General features: G+C 41.0%; 1 protein-coding gene across 1 annotated transcript in view; it reads right to left on the bottom strand.

Moving 5' to 3' along the window:
• LOC119448572 (uncharacterized) overlaps positions 1-18,798 on the bottom strand; it is a 33,739-nt gene that overhangs the window by 6,506 nt on the left and 8,435 nt on the right. Inside the window, 11 exon segments of the mRNA XM_049665479.1 lie at positions 901-1,000; positions 1,085-1,166; positions 2,831-2,956; positions 5,476-5,597; positions 6,012-6,156; positions 10,465-10,644; positions 11,463-11,624; positions 13,668-13,758; positions 17,177-17,248; positions 17,733-17,861; positions 18,583-18,749. Coding sequence (XP_049521436.1) covers positions 901-1,000; positions 1,085-1,166; positions 2,831-2,956; positions 5,476-5,597; positions 6,012-6,156; positions 10,465-10,644; positions 11,463-11,624; positions 13,668-13,758; positions 17,177-17,248; positions 17,733-17,861; positions 18,583-18,749 — 1,376 coding nt within the window.

Below are 18,798 nucleotides of genomic sequence, written 5' to 3'. Positions count from 1 at the left end.
TTAGCTGCTCAGCTGTATTAAGATATCCATGGCCCCATGAATAATGGCATGCTTCTTATTGTTTGTTTTGTGCATAAGATAACGTTTGATGGTTTTTTGAAACTATTTCCATCCTTTTCATTAAATGCTTGTTAGCTTCTTTTATTGACTTATTTAGTTACAGGAACACTGCAGACCCTAATGTGGGCCGCAGAAGGATGGGCAACATTCTTGCACTTGGATATCAGTATGTATATATACCGGGTGTTTCAGCGAACACTTTCAAACATTTTTATGGGTTGCCTGTGGCAGATAGCACAATTCTATTTCATGAGCTGGTCCACTCGAAGAGGCAGGCATTACTTGTACAAAAAATTGAAGTGCATAATCGACTAATTAACAAAAATTACTAATTAAGTTTTCGACTAATTACCTTATGGCCCATATTACAATTTACAAATTCTAGCCGTGGAGTTCGCAAGGCAGATCCACTTGGAATGAATTCTCAGGATGACACCAGTTTCGAGATATTAATTCCCAAACTTTGTGCAGAAATGCACTGGTTTTCAAGTTACTTTCTTCACAAAACATTGTTTTATGCATTGAAGCACAAAAGAAACTGGAATGCCAATGCATTTCTCCGCAAAGCAAGATTGCCCCCCAAGACAATAGTGTACCCACAGTGGTATAAAGTCCAAGGATGGTAATGAGAGAAGTGAGCCCCTCGCTACTTTAGTTTTTCCTGTTTTGAGTGCTTGCTCATCGGTGATAATTAGTATTTGCATTCTATTCTATAAATACTTGGCATTCAATATATAAGCTATTCAATTTGTTCTTTAAAATTTTCAATTTTTCGCACACCCTTACATGTGTCAAACCTGTCCTTGTCACAAGACACGGTTCAGAAATGCCTGCACTTGCCTTGGACACGTCACATTAACATTGTAGATTGAAAGAGCTTTGCCTTGCTTCAGCAGTGCTTGTGTGTCGTCTGTTGGCCTCCACACAGACATCAGGCAGCCTGAATAATAAGAAAGTGATGAAACGTCAGCAAGATTGCATCCACAAAGTGGCTGGTCTGCCAGCATCAGCGCATTTCACTCACAGATGTTCTTCCGCAAGTCTGCTTCGTGAATGCCACCAAGAAGCACTTTCAGAACAGGTATCACGACTCTCTCTTTGGGGCACTGGAAAAAAAAGTAAGAAAAACAAAAAATCAGAATGCGAAAATTTCTTGCAGAGTTAGTCTTACCCAAGCCAGACCAAGCTTTCAAATGCCTTGGCTGATCCTAGGGAACAAAGATAATGCACCAGTGCTTGAATTTGTCTAATTAAACTGTGCAATAGTTTGCCAGGTGCATTAAAATCTTTATAATAATTTTCTACATTTAAATAGTCCCTTAAAGCTTTCCTCTTGAAATAATCCCAATTTATTTGATGTTGCCAGTTGTTTGTACTATTCTCGTTCCTGACTTTTCCATTTTTATGTATATTTTATTATTGCTTGCAGTGCATAATAATATAATCTTTAATTATCTTGTGTTCAAGTTGCTTAAGCTGTGCACATTTGTTTGTAAATTTATTTTTAAGAATGCTTGTTCATTTTTTACTGTAATTGCTGATGAGGGTCCTGGTGCAATCTCCAGTTTGGGGACTCTCTTCTGTATATTTGCTCGTATGTTCAACTTTCTGTACATCAACACAATAAAATGATTTGATTTGATCTTATGCAAGCGAGAAATCTTATTCAGCAGTTAATACAGTTGAACTTTGTTATAACAAAGTCGTATCAGACATGAAAATACCTCCACTATATCCGATAGCCGTTATAAGCATACATGCTGATATCAGACGGAAAAAAATATAATGATCGGGTCTATTCAAGAGAAATGCAAGTGTGATTTGATGCCTCTTACAGCCCAAAAGCGTCGCCTATTAATTTTGATGGCCCATTGGTGCTTTGCTGTGCTTATACATAGCACATGAACAATGTTAAGTTACAAAAATGCTTGGCACTTTCACTAATATGTAACTGTGTGATCACACGGAACTGGCAAATTTACTTGCCAGCTGCTGGCCATCCAAGCCAAACTGTTGACCAAAACGCACAGGCGTGCCCGAAATGTGCTATTTCAAGTTGTTCTTGCTGAGTATCTGACATTTTTACTGCCAGAAGAGCTGCAAGAGAACAAATATTCGCTTCGCTGTAACCAATACGTTGTCTTGAAGCTTTCATTTTCTGTTTTCTTATAGCAGTAGAATACTCGGTGAAATAAAGCAAGGCCAACCAAATTTTAGATTCACCTGATTATATCCAATAATTCTATATATCTGTGTTCAATGAATCTTTGTCTCCAGAAAACTCGGGTGCTGTATTTAAGCCGCTGCGGACCATCTATGGTACTGATTTCGTTCTTTTATCCCAAAATGTTCACTTCCATTAGTTTAATTCCTTCCCAGAGGAAAATTGCAGCTAAGGAAAGTATGCATGGAATGAATAAGAAGGCTGTGATCCTTGTTTTTATTCAGCAGGAAAGTGGTGTGACTTGATACCATTACGCTGCCTTTAGAGAACACACTGGCTCACTTGACTTAGCACTTCACTTATTGTAGAATAACTTGGCAATTACATACAATAAGTCATGTAAGAAGTCTCAGTGAACATGCAATACAACAGCAACTTGTGCTGCTACTTGTGCACTGTATGCTGCACAAGTAGTGATCAGAGTAGATACAGAAACCAAAAACACAGAAACCTGAAAGTAAGCCTGTCTCTACTATACACTTGTGACTTTAGAAGTGAGAAAAATGCAAAGCAGAACAGCTCTCTCACAATGCAAATGGAATGTACCTTGTTTTCATCAGTGGCTGTCTGTAAGGCGCTTTCAAGCTTTTGCTGAATAGTTGCCTGCCGATGGCACATTTGTTCTTCTTGGAAGCTTCTCAGCAAACGAAGTTGCTCTTCGTTTAGGATTCGCTAAAAAAAAAAAAGAAACATTTGCACATGCTAAATCTCCAGCACACTGTTTTGTGGAAAATTAAAAGTAATTTGAGCAAGAGATTGTGACTGCCCAGAAGAAGAAAAAAAGAAGAAAATTTTGTAGAATGCACGCAGACCAAAGATCCTCGAGGCAGGACGACCGTACTCGGAGAAATGCTCGTTTATTTCTGCTCGAGGGCCCCCGCAGCCAAGCACACAGAGCAGGAAAGGAGGGAAATGAGCGAGAGACAGATGAAAAAATCTGCTGTGACTGGTCTTGGGAAAATGAGCAGCCATGCCGCCGCATCCCGGCCGTACTGTCATCAGAGGGTCACTACAGTTTACTATTTGGAACTACAGACTTCCATAACTAAGCAACTGTTGTCCTTAAAACCATGGCAAGGAGCTGTTGCTCCAACAATTTCAAAAAGTTAGGAATTTGTTAAGTAGGTAGAGCACAGAATTTTCATGTGCTCATGCCATGCATGCTTCCTAGCTCATAGATGAGCAATCGTAGGTGTTTGTACAAAGTACAGTGCTTTGTTGGGCTAGTTGGTACATTCTCTTTGCACAAGAGAGAGGCTTTGTGCAGAAAAAAAGGGAGAGGTCAGACTGGCTGACATGTTAGGGGAAAGACAAACAGGTGAGGTTGATGAGAAAGGTAATGATGAAGAAAATTAGGATAAAATCACCAAGATGCATAGTCTTGTACATGCTGTACACACGATTCATGATGCTTCCCTTCAGGTACTCGACATTAGGTCCACGGGACTAAGCAGAAGTCATTTGCTTGTGAACAGTGGTGATACAAATTTGAACTGCTGTTCTCGCTACTTGTGTCTTTAGGCCACTAAACAGCTTCTACAGGGCACTGATAATTTGCCACACTATGGAATCTGCAGCAATCTTGCTGCACTACCATTGTTTGGGTTAAGATTTCTCTACCTAAATAGTACATGTAAAATAAAGAAATGCTTTTTATGAGATGAATGCTTGACCGATTTCAATTAAATTTGTTGCCTTTGAGGGAGAAAGTTCAATTCCAGCAACTCTAGGAAACATTTTGACTTAGCACCTCAAATGTTTTGCGATAGTTGCTAAAAGAGTGGTAATTGTTAAAATTTTTGAAGCACTATGTTTACAAAAGTGTAACTCTGCACCAAAAACAGATATTGCAGTTCTGTAAACTGCATCTGTTAGAACATCTCAAGCGGGCACATGTGGTACATGAATTTACAGCCGACATGAAATTGTTACAATGTTTAGGACAATCTTGCAAAAGTCCTCACAAATTAGTGGCATATTTTAGAGCAGTGTAATGCATCCATTTTGTCTCGTTTAGATGTATTATTAGGTGCAATTTACGGAATTATGATTTGGTTTTTGTTGCTGAGTCAGAGTTGTAAACTGGATACATCATTTTTCTTAAGTTTTGGAATATTCAAGAATTTTTCTAAAAACATTTGTTGTATAAGTTGAAAATCTACTGCATACAATTACTAGATTTCAACTTTTCCTTTTAAATGCAACAAACATAATCAAAATCAATACCATGGTTGCCAAGAGAAAAGCTTTCTCTGTTCCCGTGCATTTAAATGGGAGCTCCTGTGCCTCCAAAAGCGAATATTGAGTCGCCACGATCAACCTATAGGTAACATTTTTCCACATTCAGTTCAGATGTTTGACAACAAGATTGCTGTTTCAGTCAATAACATAACTAATAAAAACTCACCTGTTTCTGTTGATCCCTTTTCCGTTCCTATACGCAATACGCGACATGCTTAAAAATGGTAACTTTAACCTGCCTAAATGTCGTAATGTTTATGGTGAAAGACTAATAGAAATTAATGGAACTAAAATTTTGAACATGATCCCCCTTGAGATAACTGCACATAATTTCGGCCTAGCATGCAAGTCATTTTTTCTGTCTATCCAATAAGCTGTGAACTTGCGTGTATGTTGGAAGAAATGGTTTATCTTCATAGTATGTTAAAAATATGTATGTCTTATAAGCGTACATGTATATGTGTTATATATATGATTTTTTTTTTTGCCTGTTTTTTTTCCTCTTAGCTGACCTATGCATATTTTGTTGTATATTGTATTGGACTGGCCACTAGCCACTTTAGGCTATCGGTACAAATAATCTTTGTATAAATTTTTTGTCGTTCTTGAAAATAAAGTTCCATTGATTTATTTGATTGTGGTAAACGCATCACGTACTATCCCCGCACCTCCACCAAAAATATGACGGGGATAAGAATAGGCAATACAAAAGGAAAAATGTATTGATGGAATGTATACAGAGCGAAGCCGAGATGGCGGAACAACAACCACACGAGCACTTCTTCGATCGCTGTCTTCCTCCACTTGCTCGCGCCTTCTCAAATGTACGGGAATGGCTTGCAACACTATTGAGGCCCAGCCTTTTTCTGTCTACTTGATGTGATGCATGTGGATGGTGATATTGCAGCATCTCATAAGTCTGAGGAAATTTCCAGCAGCAATAGTCTTACCTCAATTTCTGAAGGGTCTGAAGAATTTTTTATGGCTTTCCATATGTCTCTTCCCGAGTTCAGTCCTTGAATTTGTTTTACTGAGTACGACATCCGGATGCCAGACAGCTGTAGTTCCTCCGCTGAGGAGAGAAAAAAAAGAAAAACCTTAATTTCAGAAATGACCTGCGACATGTCAACCCCAAACACACAGCACATACAACGGGGGCATAGCCGTGGATGTATACATATACCACTGCGGTTCTGGTGATAATGAATGCTGCTTTTGATCTAGGAGCAGAAAGATGATGTAGCAAACAAAATGGTAAAAACTCTCTGTATGGCAGTGTACCTATAGATTACTCGCACTATACGTGAGGCTTCCGCTGTAATATTTCTACAGAAAGTGACATTTCTGCTTACTTCATAATCTTTCGAATGCTGCCAGTTTCGAAATTCAAATGTAAAACAAAATGCGAGAAAGGTGTCAAAAGATCAAAGACTAGAGGCTCAAGAACATTCTACAAATCGCGATGATATGACAATTACATACGTACTGTCAGATTTCTCCACCTGAGACAGAACTTCAGCAGTCAATTTTTCAATGAAAGCAGCTCGTACTTTCTCATGCTTGGCTGCAACTGTCCGCTCTTCCTTTTCATGTCTCATCACGCCCATTCCATTCGGCAGCATTTCCAGGTACTGTAATGAAACAGGGGCAAACAACATTAGTGCTCAGTGGGCATGTAAGAGGACCGAAAAATGCAAACCTGTAGCGTGTCGCCATGTTTGCTATGCTTGTAATGTTTTGTTGCAATAAAATTTTACTGACAGGGCTCTTGGATTGCGTGGCACAGTTTTTTGTGATTACCTCTTTTTAGGGGTGCAAGAATATCGAATATCACCGAATCAAACCGAATAGTAAACGTTAGAATAATTCGATTCACGAATCGAATAGCTACTATCAAATATCACTAGCGTGACGCTAGGAAAGCCGACAAACTGCCTCGCAAACGAAAGCGAGTGCACAGGAGGATGGCAACAAAGTTGTTCATGGCCGCCGTCTTTGCAACACACGGCTGTCTCTTGTTACCGACGCTGTTCATAGACGCCCATAGGTGAAACTAGCTTTGGGTTTATACGGCGGGTGTGAAAGTGTCATGGCCTGGTTGCATGCACTGGCGTGGACGGTGGATGAACAAGAGAGAGAGGGAAGTGTCGTGCAAACTTGCCGTGACCTTGCAGATTTTAGAGTCTTTGACAGGTAAGTCACGTCGAACCTGACAATGAAACGGCGGGGATGGCGCCTGATCGTTACTGTCGGCGCCGCCTACGTGAGTCGCATAATGCACGGTCCTTTCGTCTGTCGCGCAGCTTGGCCTTACGATAACCTGCCTGGCATAAACTTGGGATAGCCCTTCTGCATTTTAGGGAAAAACTGGAAAGCAAAACTTTCTATGCAATATATCACAACAGCAATCATTTAAACAGTATACTTAACATAATGTTGACTCATGACCTAATCCAAATAGTTCAGGAGCCAACACGTGTGCAAGGGACTTCCAGATCTATACTAGATTTGGTATTTTTACCTACATTGTTACCTAGATATACTATTCAAGTTGTGGAAGGGATTTCTGATCACCTGCTTGTCAGTGTTTGCTTATCCGTTGTCACTTTTATCAATTCAAATAACCCTGTGAAGCGTTCTTTCAAAGACTACTCACGTGCAGACGATGCATCTATTATAGAACATTTAGAAACATGCCTTACAGATTTTACTGACAATGATGTGAACACACTTTGGCGTCGTTTCAAAGATATGTGTCTTTACTGTATAGATAAGTTTGTGCCGAGCAAACGTAAACTAGTTCGTAAGCAGACTCCGTGGATGACACGTGAAATAATCCACTTGAAGCGAAGGATAAAAAGGTTAAGAAACGGCACATGCACATCGGTCATCTGAAGGAACTAAAACAAAGCCTTGCACGTGCGGTACACTCTTCGAAGGAACATTACTTTAATACAGTGTTGCCTAAATTCATTGTAGAGGACCCCACGAAATTTTGGAATTATGTAAGCGAAAAAAAGAAAACAGTGTCACAAATTACTGTTAATGGTTCTGTAGTTACCGATCATGGTGATATTGCATGCCATTTTAATGACTACTTTCACAGCATGTTTGCTAACTCAGGTAGTTGTCCATCTAGTGATACGGTACTTCATCCCGCTGATGTGCATTTTATTTCATACCCTGGCGTAGTTTCCATGTTACTAAATCTAAAAACAATATCATCAGGTGGTCCTGACAACTTTCCTAACGTGTTTCTGAAACGATATGCCGAGTTCATTGCAAGGTTTCTTGTTATTATCTATCGTACTTCATTACTTCATGGAAGGTTACCGGATGACTGGAAGATAGCCAGAGTTGTGCCCATACACAAGAAAGGTGATCGGGCTTTATTGCAAAATTACTGTCCAATATCGCTTACATCATCATGCTGTAAGCAAATTGAACACATTATTGCCAATCAGATAAATGAATTTTTAGCCGAACACTCAGTCCTCTCTAATTACCAACATGGGTTTAGAAAAGGCTACTCAACAACTACACAATTAGTTACAGTAATACATTCACTTGCTTCGTGCCTTGATAAGAACGGTCAGATCGATGCAATATTTCTAGATTTCAGCAAAGCTTTTGATAGAGTTCCACATGACAAACTAATACTAAAGCTCAGACGCATTAAACTACCGGAAATTTTAGTTATATGGATAATGCACTATTTAACCAATCGCTATCAATTCGTAGCCATTAATGAGCAGCAATCAGGCTGTCTTCCGGTTGGCTCCGGGGTCCCCCAAGGGAGTGTGCTGGGACCATTACTGTTTTTACTGTATATAAATGATATAACCACTGTAATTGATTCTAACATGCAAATCAGATTGTTTGCGGATGATTGTGTGCTTTTTCAAGAAATAACCTCATCTACCGATCAGAACCATCTTAATACCGCTCTTGCTACCATTTTTGAATGGTGTGAAACATAGGATGTGAAACTTAATACTGATAAAACCGTCTTTCTTCGCTTCTCTCGGCAAAAAGCTCCGCTCTCTTTTGCGTACATGCTAGGCACGGCACCGTTGCGGGAAGAGACTAAATATAAGTACTTAGGCGTTACACTTACTAATACTTTAACTTGGAATTTACATATAGATAACATTTGCTCTTCTGCGTTCCGTAAATTATATTTTTTAAGACATAAGCTTAAAAACTCACCCCCGAGTGTAAAATTACTTGCGTACAATTCAATAATTAGACCTAAACTTGAATATGCATGCGTTGTTTGGGACCCGTTCACTAAACACAATATTTCCCGCCTCGAAAAGGTACAGAGGAAGGCTGTACGGTTTATTTACTCGAAATTTTCCCCGTATGACTCACCCTCTGAAATAATGCAGGCTAATGGAATTCAATGTCTCGAACAAAGAAGGAAAGCTTTACGTTTACAATTTCTTTTCTTGCTGCGGAATCGGCACCTAGCAATCAATCCATCACCCTATCTATCATCTTCTACATCAAGGCATACTCGCCACCATCATCCTACTTCGGTGAAACCCTATTTTGCACGAACAGATTTATTCAAGTTTTCATTTTTTCCTCGCACTGTAACTGATTGGAATGATTCTTTATTGCCTTTCGCCTCAATTTGATGTTTTTGAAACATTATTAACTCTGTTGTATTTGCCTTGTTTACCTTTTTACTCACCCTGCTTGGACCTGTACAAGGTTTGCAGTATTGAATAAATAAATAAATAATAAAAGATTGCCGCAAAACACAGATCCACTATTAAACCAAGAGCCTCAATCTTATTCAACACAACAGAACGTCACCAATTCATTAGTTTCAGAGATAAAAAAGCACTTGATTCTATTCAACAGATTCTATTGATAAAAAAAATGTTATCCAGACCTTTGCATACTAGAACTGAGCTGCAATCAGTGGTGGCATACTAATTTGGCGTTCCCTTTAATAAGAGTAGACCGTGCAGTATATCTTGACATCTATGTAGCTATGTTACTGATAGCTTGCTGTACATTCGTTATGTAATGCTAGGAGACTCCCGAGCATGTACAGCACCATATTTTTTTGCCAAAATTTTGTAAGCATGAAGCTTCGTGAAAATTTTTTTGTAATATTCGATTCGATATTCGATTTGAAATCTACTATGCAGTATTTGCACACCCCTACATTTCTTACTAATTTTATTTCTTTGCAACACTGTTTCGTTAGTTGTTTTTTAGCGTTTGGTAAAGCACTAAGTTACAGTATAGTACTTTGATGGACGGACTGACAGTTGTCAGCACTCAGAATGACTACAGCTGTAGTTTGCATGAGTCCTGTCCTTGTTCTGTGTTGGGTGCACAATATAGCTGACATAAACTCAGTCAGCACTTCTTAACACAGCTGCTGTTTTTGGTTGTGGCCACAGAATGAGGAAAGCCTTTTCTTTTTTCTTCAAGTGACTACATCGATTATCTAATCAACAGTAAGCCGGTGCCACCAACTGCCTGATATCCTCGTTTCCACAGCACTATATGTTGACTGCTGCACCATTCAACCCCTTGCTTTTTTTGGCATCTTCTTTTCTCCTATTTTGACATAAGATATGCAGGTAGAAGAGAGTTTACCTGTTTATGTTGTAGATTTTGTCTGAGAAATAAAATGCTTAGATTTTACACTCACTGACCTTTACATCATACGTACAGGTGATCGACCTTTGACTCATTTACACCTTGAGCTTGTACCATTATACTGTACTGCACTGCACAGCCAACCATAATTTTTGCCTATTTCATTCTTCTATCACATCACATATGCAGTGTGATCAGAGATTTATAATGTGAAATACCAACAGGCCTAACATTCACTACAGATAGTTTATTTTAGTGTATGCGCATGTGCCCACCGTAGTGAGTTCAGGCCGTAAGGAGAGTGATCCACCCACCATGACAGGATAGGCCCGGATGACCAAGCAGTCTACTCTTCCAACGAGGCCACCTTTTGGGTGCAGAGAGGCGAGGGAGACACGAAATGGCCTTGGTGTCGCAAAGTAACCCAGCCGAACATCCCAGCGTGCGCGTCTTGTTGAATTGTAGCTTATCTTCAGTGCAGCATCTTTTGGTGCCTGAGTGAGACAAGATTTAGGGTCACACAACTACACAAAAGCATCTGAGCTAACTAGCCAGAATGTGCTTAGACAGCTACCATACTTAGCACTTTTCTGCTGAATTGTCTTATATAAGTATGTCTCGATGCATTGTAAAGAACCAGCCTGCCGGCTTTCAGCCCACAGTGTTTTACTCTCATGACTTCACATAAAGCAGGGAGCAGCATGCAAACTTGTTTGATGGTGGCTTTCAAGGAAAAACAAAAGAAGCATTGGCACCAATATTTGAGTGTACTCTCACAGGTCACTACAGCAGCACTTCAGTGGTGCAAGTTTGTCAGATTTCACTGAATAGTACGCTTATCACCTACAGCTGAATTGAATTGGCACACAAGTCTGAATTATATTTAGAAAAAGAAACCTATTATCAGCCCCTGCAATTTGTGTTAAATGAGATTGTTTTATCGAGGCTATACTGCATTATGTCACAACATGCAAAGAAGCACTAGCCATAAGAAAAATCAACTTGCTCCCTTTCATTTATACCTTTTTCCAGACATGATGCGTTCTAAAAATGACGTGCTTATGATTTTTCAATTTTTTGCAAACACACAATCTCTGCGGCAAGCCCTCTGTGCGATTACTATTACCTCCATGCAAGAGGTTAGCTAAGCAGACATGTATTCTCACAATGCTGTATGTTATCTCTACAAATTATTATGAAAAGCTCATAGAATTGCAAAGAAGCATACAATTTTTTCTCATTAGGGGAGCAAGCAGTCATGCTTAAACAGGAAAGGTCGACAATTCTACTAAGTCATGATGTACAGACCTACCTCTAGTGGGGCGCAAGCCTCAGCAGAGCCCACAAGTTCAGCCCCTGATGTTATAAGCTTGAGGCCAACGAAGAGGCGTCCTGTAGAAGCTAGTCTCAACAGAGGCTCATCCAACTCAGCACGAATGCTGTACCAGCCATCAGTGAGTTCCAACTGCACAGCCTACAGGTAGCAAAAGAAACAAACCCTGTTAAAGCGAAGATTGGTGGTTCTAGGCAGGGTTGCATGTAGCTGTGTTTGGACTGGGTTAAGGCAGTGGCAGTGGCGCACCGACGGGGGGGGGGATTCGGGGGTTGTAACCCCCCCCCCTGAGGCTGACTTAACCCCCCCTTTTGTTTAACCCCTTTTCTTTCCTTACGCATTTGAGTACTGCAACTAAGATGTAAGACGCGCAATCGTTTGCACACTTGCAAAAAGCGCATTTTTTGACAATTTCCCGTGAAGAAATTGAAATGAGTGCTGTTTAGATGGTATTGGCAAACTGTCAACCCCCCCCTGGCAGAGATCCTGGGTGCGCTACTGGGCAGTGGTTACTTCCCCAGTTGCTGGTCTACTGTGCAGATTACTTAAGCACTCTCTGTGGTATGTGACAGGGTTTAGATGCTGCAGTTAACTAGTGGTGGTGTTGGTGCTGGTTTGACAGCGAGGCAGAGGATACAGGCAGGGAGGACACATAAGCTTCGCTTACACCAATTTTTACAATGCTTGAGACCTGCACAATTTTTTTCAAGCACTGTGCAGATACAGGGGTCACATTCACGGCCGACCACGTGGATAGATGCCCGTCGCTCCCGTGAGACTCTGTGTTGGACATTATGTCATGCAAAAGTGAAAGTATCCCAGAAAAAGATCGACCGAGAATTCAGTCCCAGTGCACTTGTGCAAGGAGCCAAAGGATAACCATCACTGCCTTGTGGCCACTGCAATGCTTGCTCATCATTAAGCTTGACCAAAATGCGAAATTTTGATTTCTGACTTGCATATTTAGGCTGAAGACTGGCACAAGATTCAATATTATATTTTTGGAAAATGTGCCTTGACTCCAACCTCCGCCTTCCTACGTCATGCCGAGAAGAACACAGTGCTGCCTCTCACCTTAAGTAGCCACTACTCTTCAATAATACTACTTGGCTACATCTGAGCTATAGATTTGTAATCAAGCACGTTTAACATCCAATCAAAGGCACTAAAGTGGACGGGCGTTGCTCGAGCAACTGTTTATTGTAGAAATTGATGAGAAGCAATGTTACAGCGTGGCAACTACTTGACAGGCAGTGCTGCCCAACTTTTGGCATAGTTAAGGAAGAGGTTCAAGTTGACACACATTTGCAAATAAAGCATTTGAGTTCACTGCTGACATGACACCAACTTGCCTCTATGGTTCGACGACACAGTTTCAGATTGCCAATCTTCTGTTGGGTAAAACTGCACAAGCTTTAATAAAACTAATGCATCACTTAAAGGGCAGCTGAAGCACTTAAAAAAAAAAAAGTGAGCTTTAAACGAATTATTACAATAGTGTTTCACCCCCTGAATACAGAAATCATAGTTTAACAGGTAAGAAGTCACCGCTAGTTGCTTTAATTTAGCAAAAACAAAGTGCAGTGTCTGCGGGAGACGTCATGGGTCGTTTAACGAGCTCTGACGGCAAAGACGATCATGATGTCATCTTAGGTATCGGTGAGGAGCGCAATTCGAATACAGCGCTCACGTGACGCCTGTATTGACATCATCCTCGCGCCCCGTCTTTCGCCGCTACGCTCGGTGCGCAAAGGGGCCGGAGCTTGAATGAAAATTTAACGCGCATAATCGAGAAAATAACTGCAGGAGTCGAATTATACTGTGTCAGCCTTCCAAACCCCCGCAAATCTTCCGATTCTAAAACCTCTTCAGCTTCCTTTAAAGAAGAGGGTTTCCGGACATTCAACACAAACTTTGACTCAAGAAGACACTGAGGCTACACTTTAAAGCTGCCTGTTCATCATCCCTTTACCTTATACATATGGAATGATTCAGCATGGTATGCAAATAGCATGGTTTGCACACAGCACTTCTTGATGATTCTGCCAATACACACATTTCGCTAAATGTGATTTTTTACAAGTAAAGGTTAAGCAAGAAATTTCAGCACACTGTGTTTATTTTTGATGATTAAGAAAAAAAAAAAAGAAGAGAGAGAAAATAGAGAATGCACAAGCCACTTACACCATCTTCCTTGCACTCTAAAGCTGACACACAGAGCACCAATGCCTTGCTTGGGACATCATCTCTCTCATATATTTTTCGAAGTGCAGACCTGCAAAACACATGTGCATGTGTACATCTTAGGCTCCATGTCCTTTGTAAAATTTGCATTGTTTCCACCAATACTATGTCCAATCAATAAGTGTAGACCACTCCCATTCAAAGTAAGAGCAATACCAAAAATTTTAAGTCAACGAATACGGCTATTTGCCGGCAGTTTAGCCAAATGCTTTAAAAACTGTTCAACGATATGTGCTGTTGTATGTCTTTACTTAATTCTGCAATTTGGCTGCCCTGAAACTTTTGTATAGCACATTATGAAAAGATATTATGACTGTGAAGTGGCCTTGGAAGGTGTGTACGTTGGTTGGCACTGTACCGTTGACTCTTGTTAATTCAAGCTCTCAGGTGTCACAGATTTTTGTTTGAATTAATAAAGATCTCGATTATTTGAAGTTGGATATTACTACAAAACGAAACTAATGAGTAAATCACACACACACACACAGACTTTGTTACATGCAAATAGAGATCTGATTCAAAAGTATGTGAATAGGTTTACACACTGTGTTCAAACAGTGATTCCTGAAAATGTGTATGCCAGAACCTCACTCCCCGATATTTGTTACAATGTTATGTCGAAAACTCCCATTCATGTAATTATTTTTATTTGAGAGGTTTCGAACGTAAATCTGGTGTTCCTTTTCCAATCGGTGCACTTATACAATCCAGTTGCATATCGACAGGCATACGGTGTTTATATTTTTCTCGTGACCTTTTTAACGCGACAGAGTTAAGGGCCCCGTGTCGCAGAAAATTCGGTGTTGGCGTCGGGGGTGTTGCCCGACCAAGAAAAAAAAAATTCACAGCATATCCACGGGGTGAATGATGATGAGTGGGCGAAGCTCCGGAGGGAATCATCGGATCTCCCGCTTAAGGGGACGCTAGCACAAACGCGTTAGAAACGTGCAGTACTCTCTAGTAAGGGGGAGCAGCCACAGTGTCTTACGCAGCCATTTACACATGCCGGAACGTGCACCGCGTTTGCCGACGCCATCACATGACTGCTGAGAGAGTATACCCCCCGTATTCATAAATGCTCCTCGACTTGAACTTGACTTGCCACCGCTTTGGGCAGCGCGTTCGAAACGCGTTGAAGGTAAGGCGGAGAGGCCACAGCGTCTTACACCAGCTTCTTACACAGGCCGTAACGCGCTAGCACAAACGCGTTAGAAACGCGCTAGAAACGCGGCCTTTCGTTAATGTTGGGTATTTATTGCCATCGTGGTGCGTGTGTCCATGTCCGCTTCGTGGCGTAGTGGGCTAACGCCGCGCGCTCGGAAGCGAGGGGTCCCTGGTTCGATTCCACGCTACAGACACAACTTCGGAATTTTTTTTCTCATTTTTCTCAGACTGGTTACACACTACTACTACGACAACGACGACGGGGACGAACGAGTGCCGCTATAAGGAGCTTCGCCCCTAAAACATCCTGAACCACGCCGACCACGCAGGCCCTCTGCGTGGCGCAGAGGCTCTGGTAAACTAATCGAATTTCTCAAAGTAAAATGCATCAGAGAAATCGTAAAGTACTACGTAACCACAACCTACAGACGTGATAGCGTCGGATTGCAATTTGAATAGACGAGAAAACACGATTCTCTTACGTGGAAACTCAACCACAAGCCCCTTTTCCAGCATTTCTACCACACATACGGCGCCGCGCCGTGGTTACCTCCTTGCAAAAATACCATGCAGATGGTGCTCGCCTCCTCAGCAGCTTACAACAGCATTGCATGAAGACTCCCTACGGCAGCCGCATGCGGAGGCGAAGTTGGAGAAAAAGAAAGCTGCAGTTGCCGGGAAGCCTGGTAAGCAGCCAGGGATCTTCGAATGTTATCGCGTTCCACTCTTAAAGGCGAAGCTTAAGTGTACTCCAATTTTTACCAGCTACCAAGTGTTAAAACGTTACCGTTCGGTGCAAGACATACCTTCATGTATCGGAACTTTCTCCAATGTTGTCGCCAATTATATAGCAAAAGAATGTTGTCTAATCAAATTGCTGTTTACCCACTAAAGAGCTAACCTCTTAAACTAAAGGCAAATATACTAAGTCAAGCAAAAGTGATGGATTAGTGCTCGAGTCTCTCTCTCTCTCTAAGGCGTCAATGTTATTGCGAACAGAGCTTTAGTAATCGAGAAATTGAGGTAAATGCAGGACACGATTAGAGACTCCCCCGGGACATCTAAGTACTTGCCCGATGACGAAGGCACTCATTTAATTTATGTCACTAGTACTCATCCACTTGTTATAAAAACATTATTGTACTGTATTATAAGACGAAAAAAAGTGCTACTTGACCAGTTCTATTTAATATTTAGAAAAAAGAACTCATTGACATTACACCGTTGACAATGACGCAAGCGGTTGAAAGGTTTCGTTTTCACTCGACTCTGAGCCGCCAACATAGTGCTGCGCTGGTTTTGCTGGCTCGCGAAACTCACACAGACTGCAAGTAGCAGAGAATTCCACTTCCATGTGATATCGCGGAATGCCCGACCAGTCTACGCCACTCGAACAAAAGTAGCTGCAGCGGCGCATCGTACCGCCGTCTGTCAGGCACTGTTTTACTCACTGACGGCAGCAAAGGGCAGTGATGACGTATTCAATGTCACCACTCCCCGAATGGCATGACGGGAGAGTTGAATTGCCATAAAGGTATACGGACCCTTCAGATGCAATTTTCTCGTAAACTAAGTCTTCTCTTTGCACGAAACAAGCGTTGCAAGGTTTCCGGAATGGTATTCAAACAGTCCACGTCGATTTAGTATTTGCCTTCAGTGTCCGTTTAACTCATGCCTTTGGCAGTGTCTCATTCTTCATCGTCACGACATGACAATATGTACAGGGTCATATATTAAGCTCATGTGCATGAATATACCTGGGTCACGTATATTTACATTACATACAATGTACACACACACACACAGGCACACACACACAGGCACAAACACAAAAATAGACACTGCCGCCTGAATATCAAGCATGGGCGTTTTAACCTTTCATGCCACATAAATTTCACTCAAACAGCCATTTGCCATTTGTGCCTGCATTATCCTGCTCCTGGCAATTCGAGACCCTTGAATAAACCAAAAGCTCTGTCTGAATTAGGACCTCTAGGAACTTATTCAGTACATAATATGCCAGCCAAGTTTTTTAGGTTTGCTTGAGCCGGAATTCTGGATTTCCTGAGTTTTCATTACTGTGAGGCAATCTTTTTTCAAGTAATAAATCATAACTGAAAGCTGTACCAAAACATATTGCCTAAGAAAATAATTTTGGTTTTACAAGCCACCAAGTAATAAATGAATGCCCTGCTTATATAAACTAAAGTTGATGTGGCATGCAAGGAGGCCAAAACTAACGCTGAACCTTATGAAAGATAAAGTCGATAATGACAAAACCTTACCGGAAGCTGTTGTCAATTTCAATGTCATATCTGTATTTCAATTGAAGCATGACTTGGTCAGGTGTCAGTGACCTAAAAAAAAGTTAATGAAGAAAAAATATGGCAAAGCTTTAGCAGATAACTATCACAGAGCTCATAATGAAACACAGCTGAAGTTAAGATTTAAGAAAGTAGCACTTTCAGTCGTATATTTTTGCTAAACTGAAAACTTTGTTAATACATAGTTTCCACGATTTACCATTCCAAAAAAAATTAATTTCACATAAATGAACATGCCCACATATACGTACAGAGAAAGAGAGAGAGAAAGAGAGAGATTTCAAAAGAGAGAGGGAGAGAGATTTCCCATACACAATGCTGCGTCATGTGTGGGAGAGGTGTTAAGTAGCACTGTATATTTGCTCCTTCTCTCTTCTTTGTATACTAAAGTTTTATGCTGTCTTTGCCATGATGTCATTGTTCGCAGACAGGTGCCCTTGTTATTAAAGAAAGTAAATTGAAGAATAGAATGGAGAGTTGTAGGTAGAACGAAAGACAGGTGAAATGGCTGGCCTACCTTGCTCCAAAGACCTGAGGGCAGTGCAGTTCCATTGATGCCAGCTTCCATACAATCCAACGGTAATGGTTTTCCAGCCATCCTGGAGCAACCAGGTCCCTGTCCACACCAGGCATGCTGAAGAAGGCACTGCGACAAACAATAGCATAGGAGGTACATTAGGAGCTGGCACCATGTGTTTAATTAAAAGAGTCATGCCACTCCCATCCTATGGTTGTCATTTATTCGCTTATGAAAGCTTTTGGGACACAAATTTATCATTTTACCTGGAGTTAATATTTGTCTTTGGTGTCCCTGTAAGAGAGTTGCAGACCATAGTATTTACACTAAAACCACTAACAATTACGCAAAACATAATTAAAGTGAAAGGAGCCCCGACGGACAGCCGACCAAAGGTTTTGGAACTGGTTCCCATTCACAACCCCCCCCCCCCCATGTCACCTTTTGCTTCAATTTTCTTTCAGTGCATATCTTTGAATGTGGCTGCTGGGCAACCATGACACTCTACTGCCAAGTACATTACTAGTTCAATTACCAGCAGTATCATCTGCATCCTGATAGGGCAGAAAATTTTTTTTTTTTTCGGTGCATGTGAAAGATTACCAAGTGGTCCCTTCAGATCAGTTAGTGAGCAGGCACACACTACACTAGCCAGAAAAGTCAATTAGGAACCAGCCATAACGTGAAGCTCCCTCATATAAGCTTGTGCATGTGGAAATGATTTCTTTTTTGTTGTTGCTGTTGTAATTGTACTGTAAATCATGAACCTAGTCATAAATGCAACGTCAACCATAAATCTGCCCAAACTGCTTCACAAGGCAACTTAATCAAACAAACAACAGAAGCTAACCTGCAGAATTCATCCTTTCCTAAGTGCATGTCTGTGGATTCTAGCTGCAATGTGGCACCATCTCCCAATATCAGAAGACTATTCGAGGAAGAGATGTAGAAAACGAAGTCAGCTGCATTCTGGGAATTGATAGCAGTAGTTGACTCCAGCACGCCGTAGCTTTTCAACTGAAATAAGAACAATTCCTTATTCAGTCGTACCTTACAATGAAAGTGA

This window comes from Dermacentor silvarum, chromosome 4, assembly GCF_013339745.2.
Source record: "Dermacentor silvarum isolate Dsil-2018 chromosome 4, BIME_Dsil_1.4, whole genome shotgun sequence".
NCBI classification, from domain to species: domain Eukaryota; kingdom Metazoa; phylum Arthropoda; class Arachnida; order Ixodida; family Ixodidae; genus Dermacentor; species Dermacentor silvarum.
Note: the sequence above shows the minus strand (reverse complement) of the source record. Positions and strands in the feature narration are given on the sequence as shown.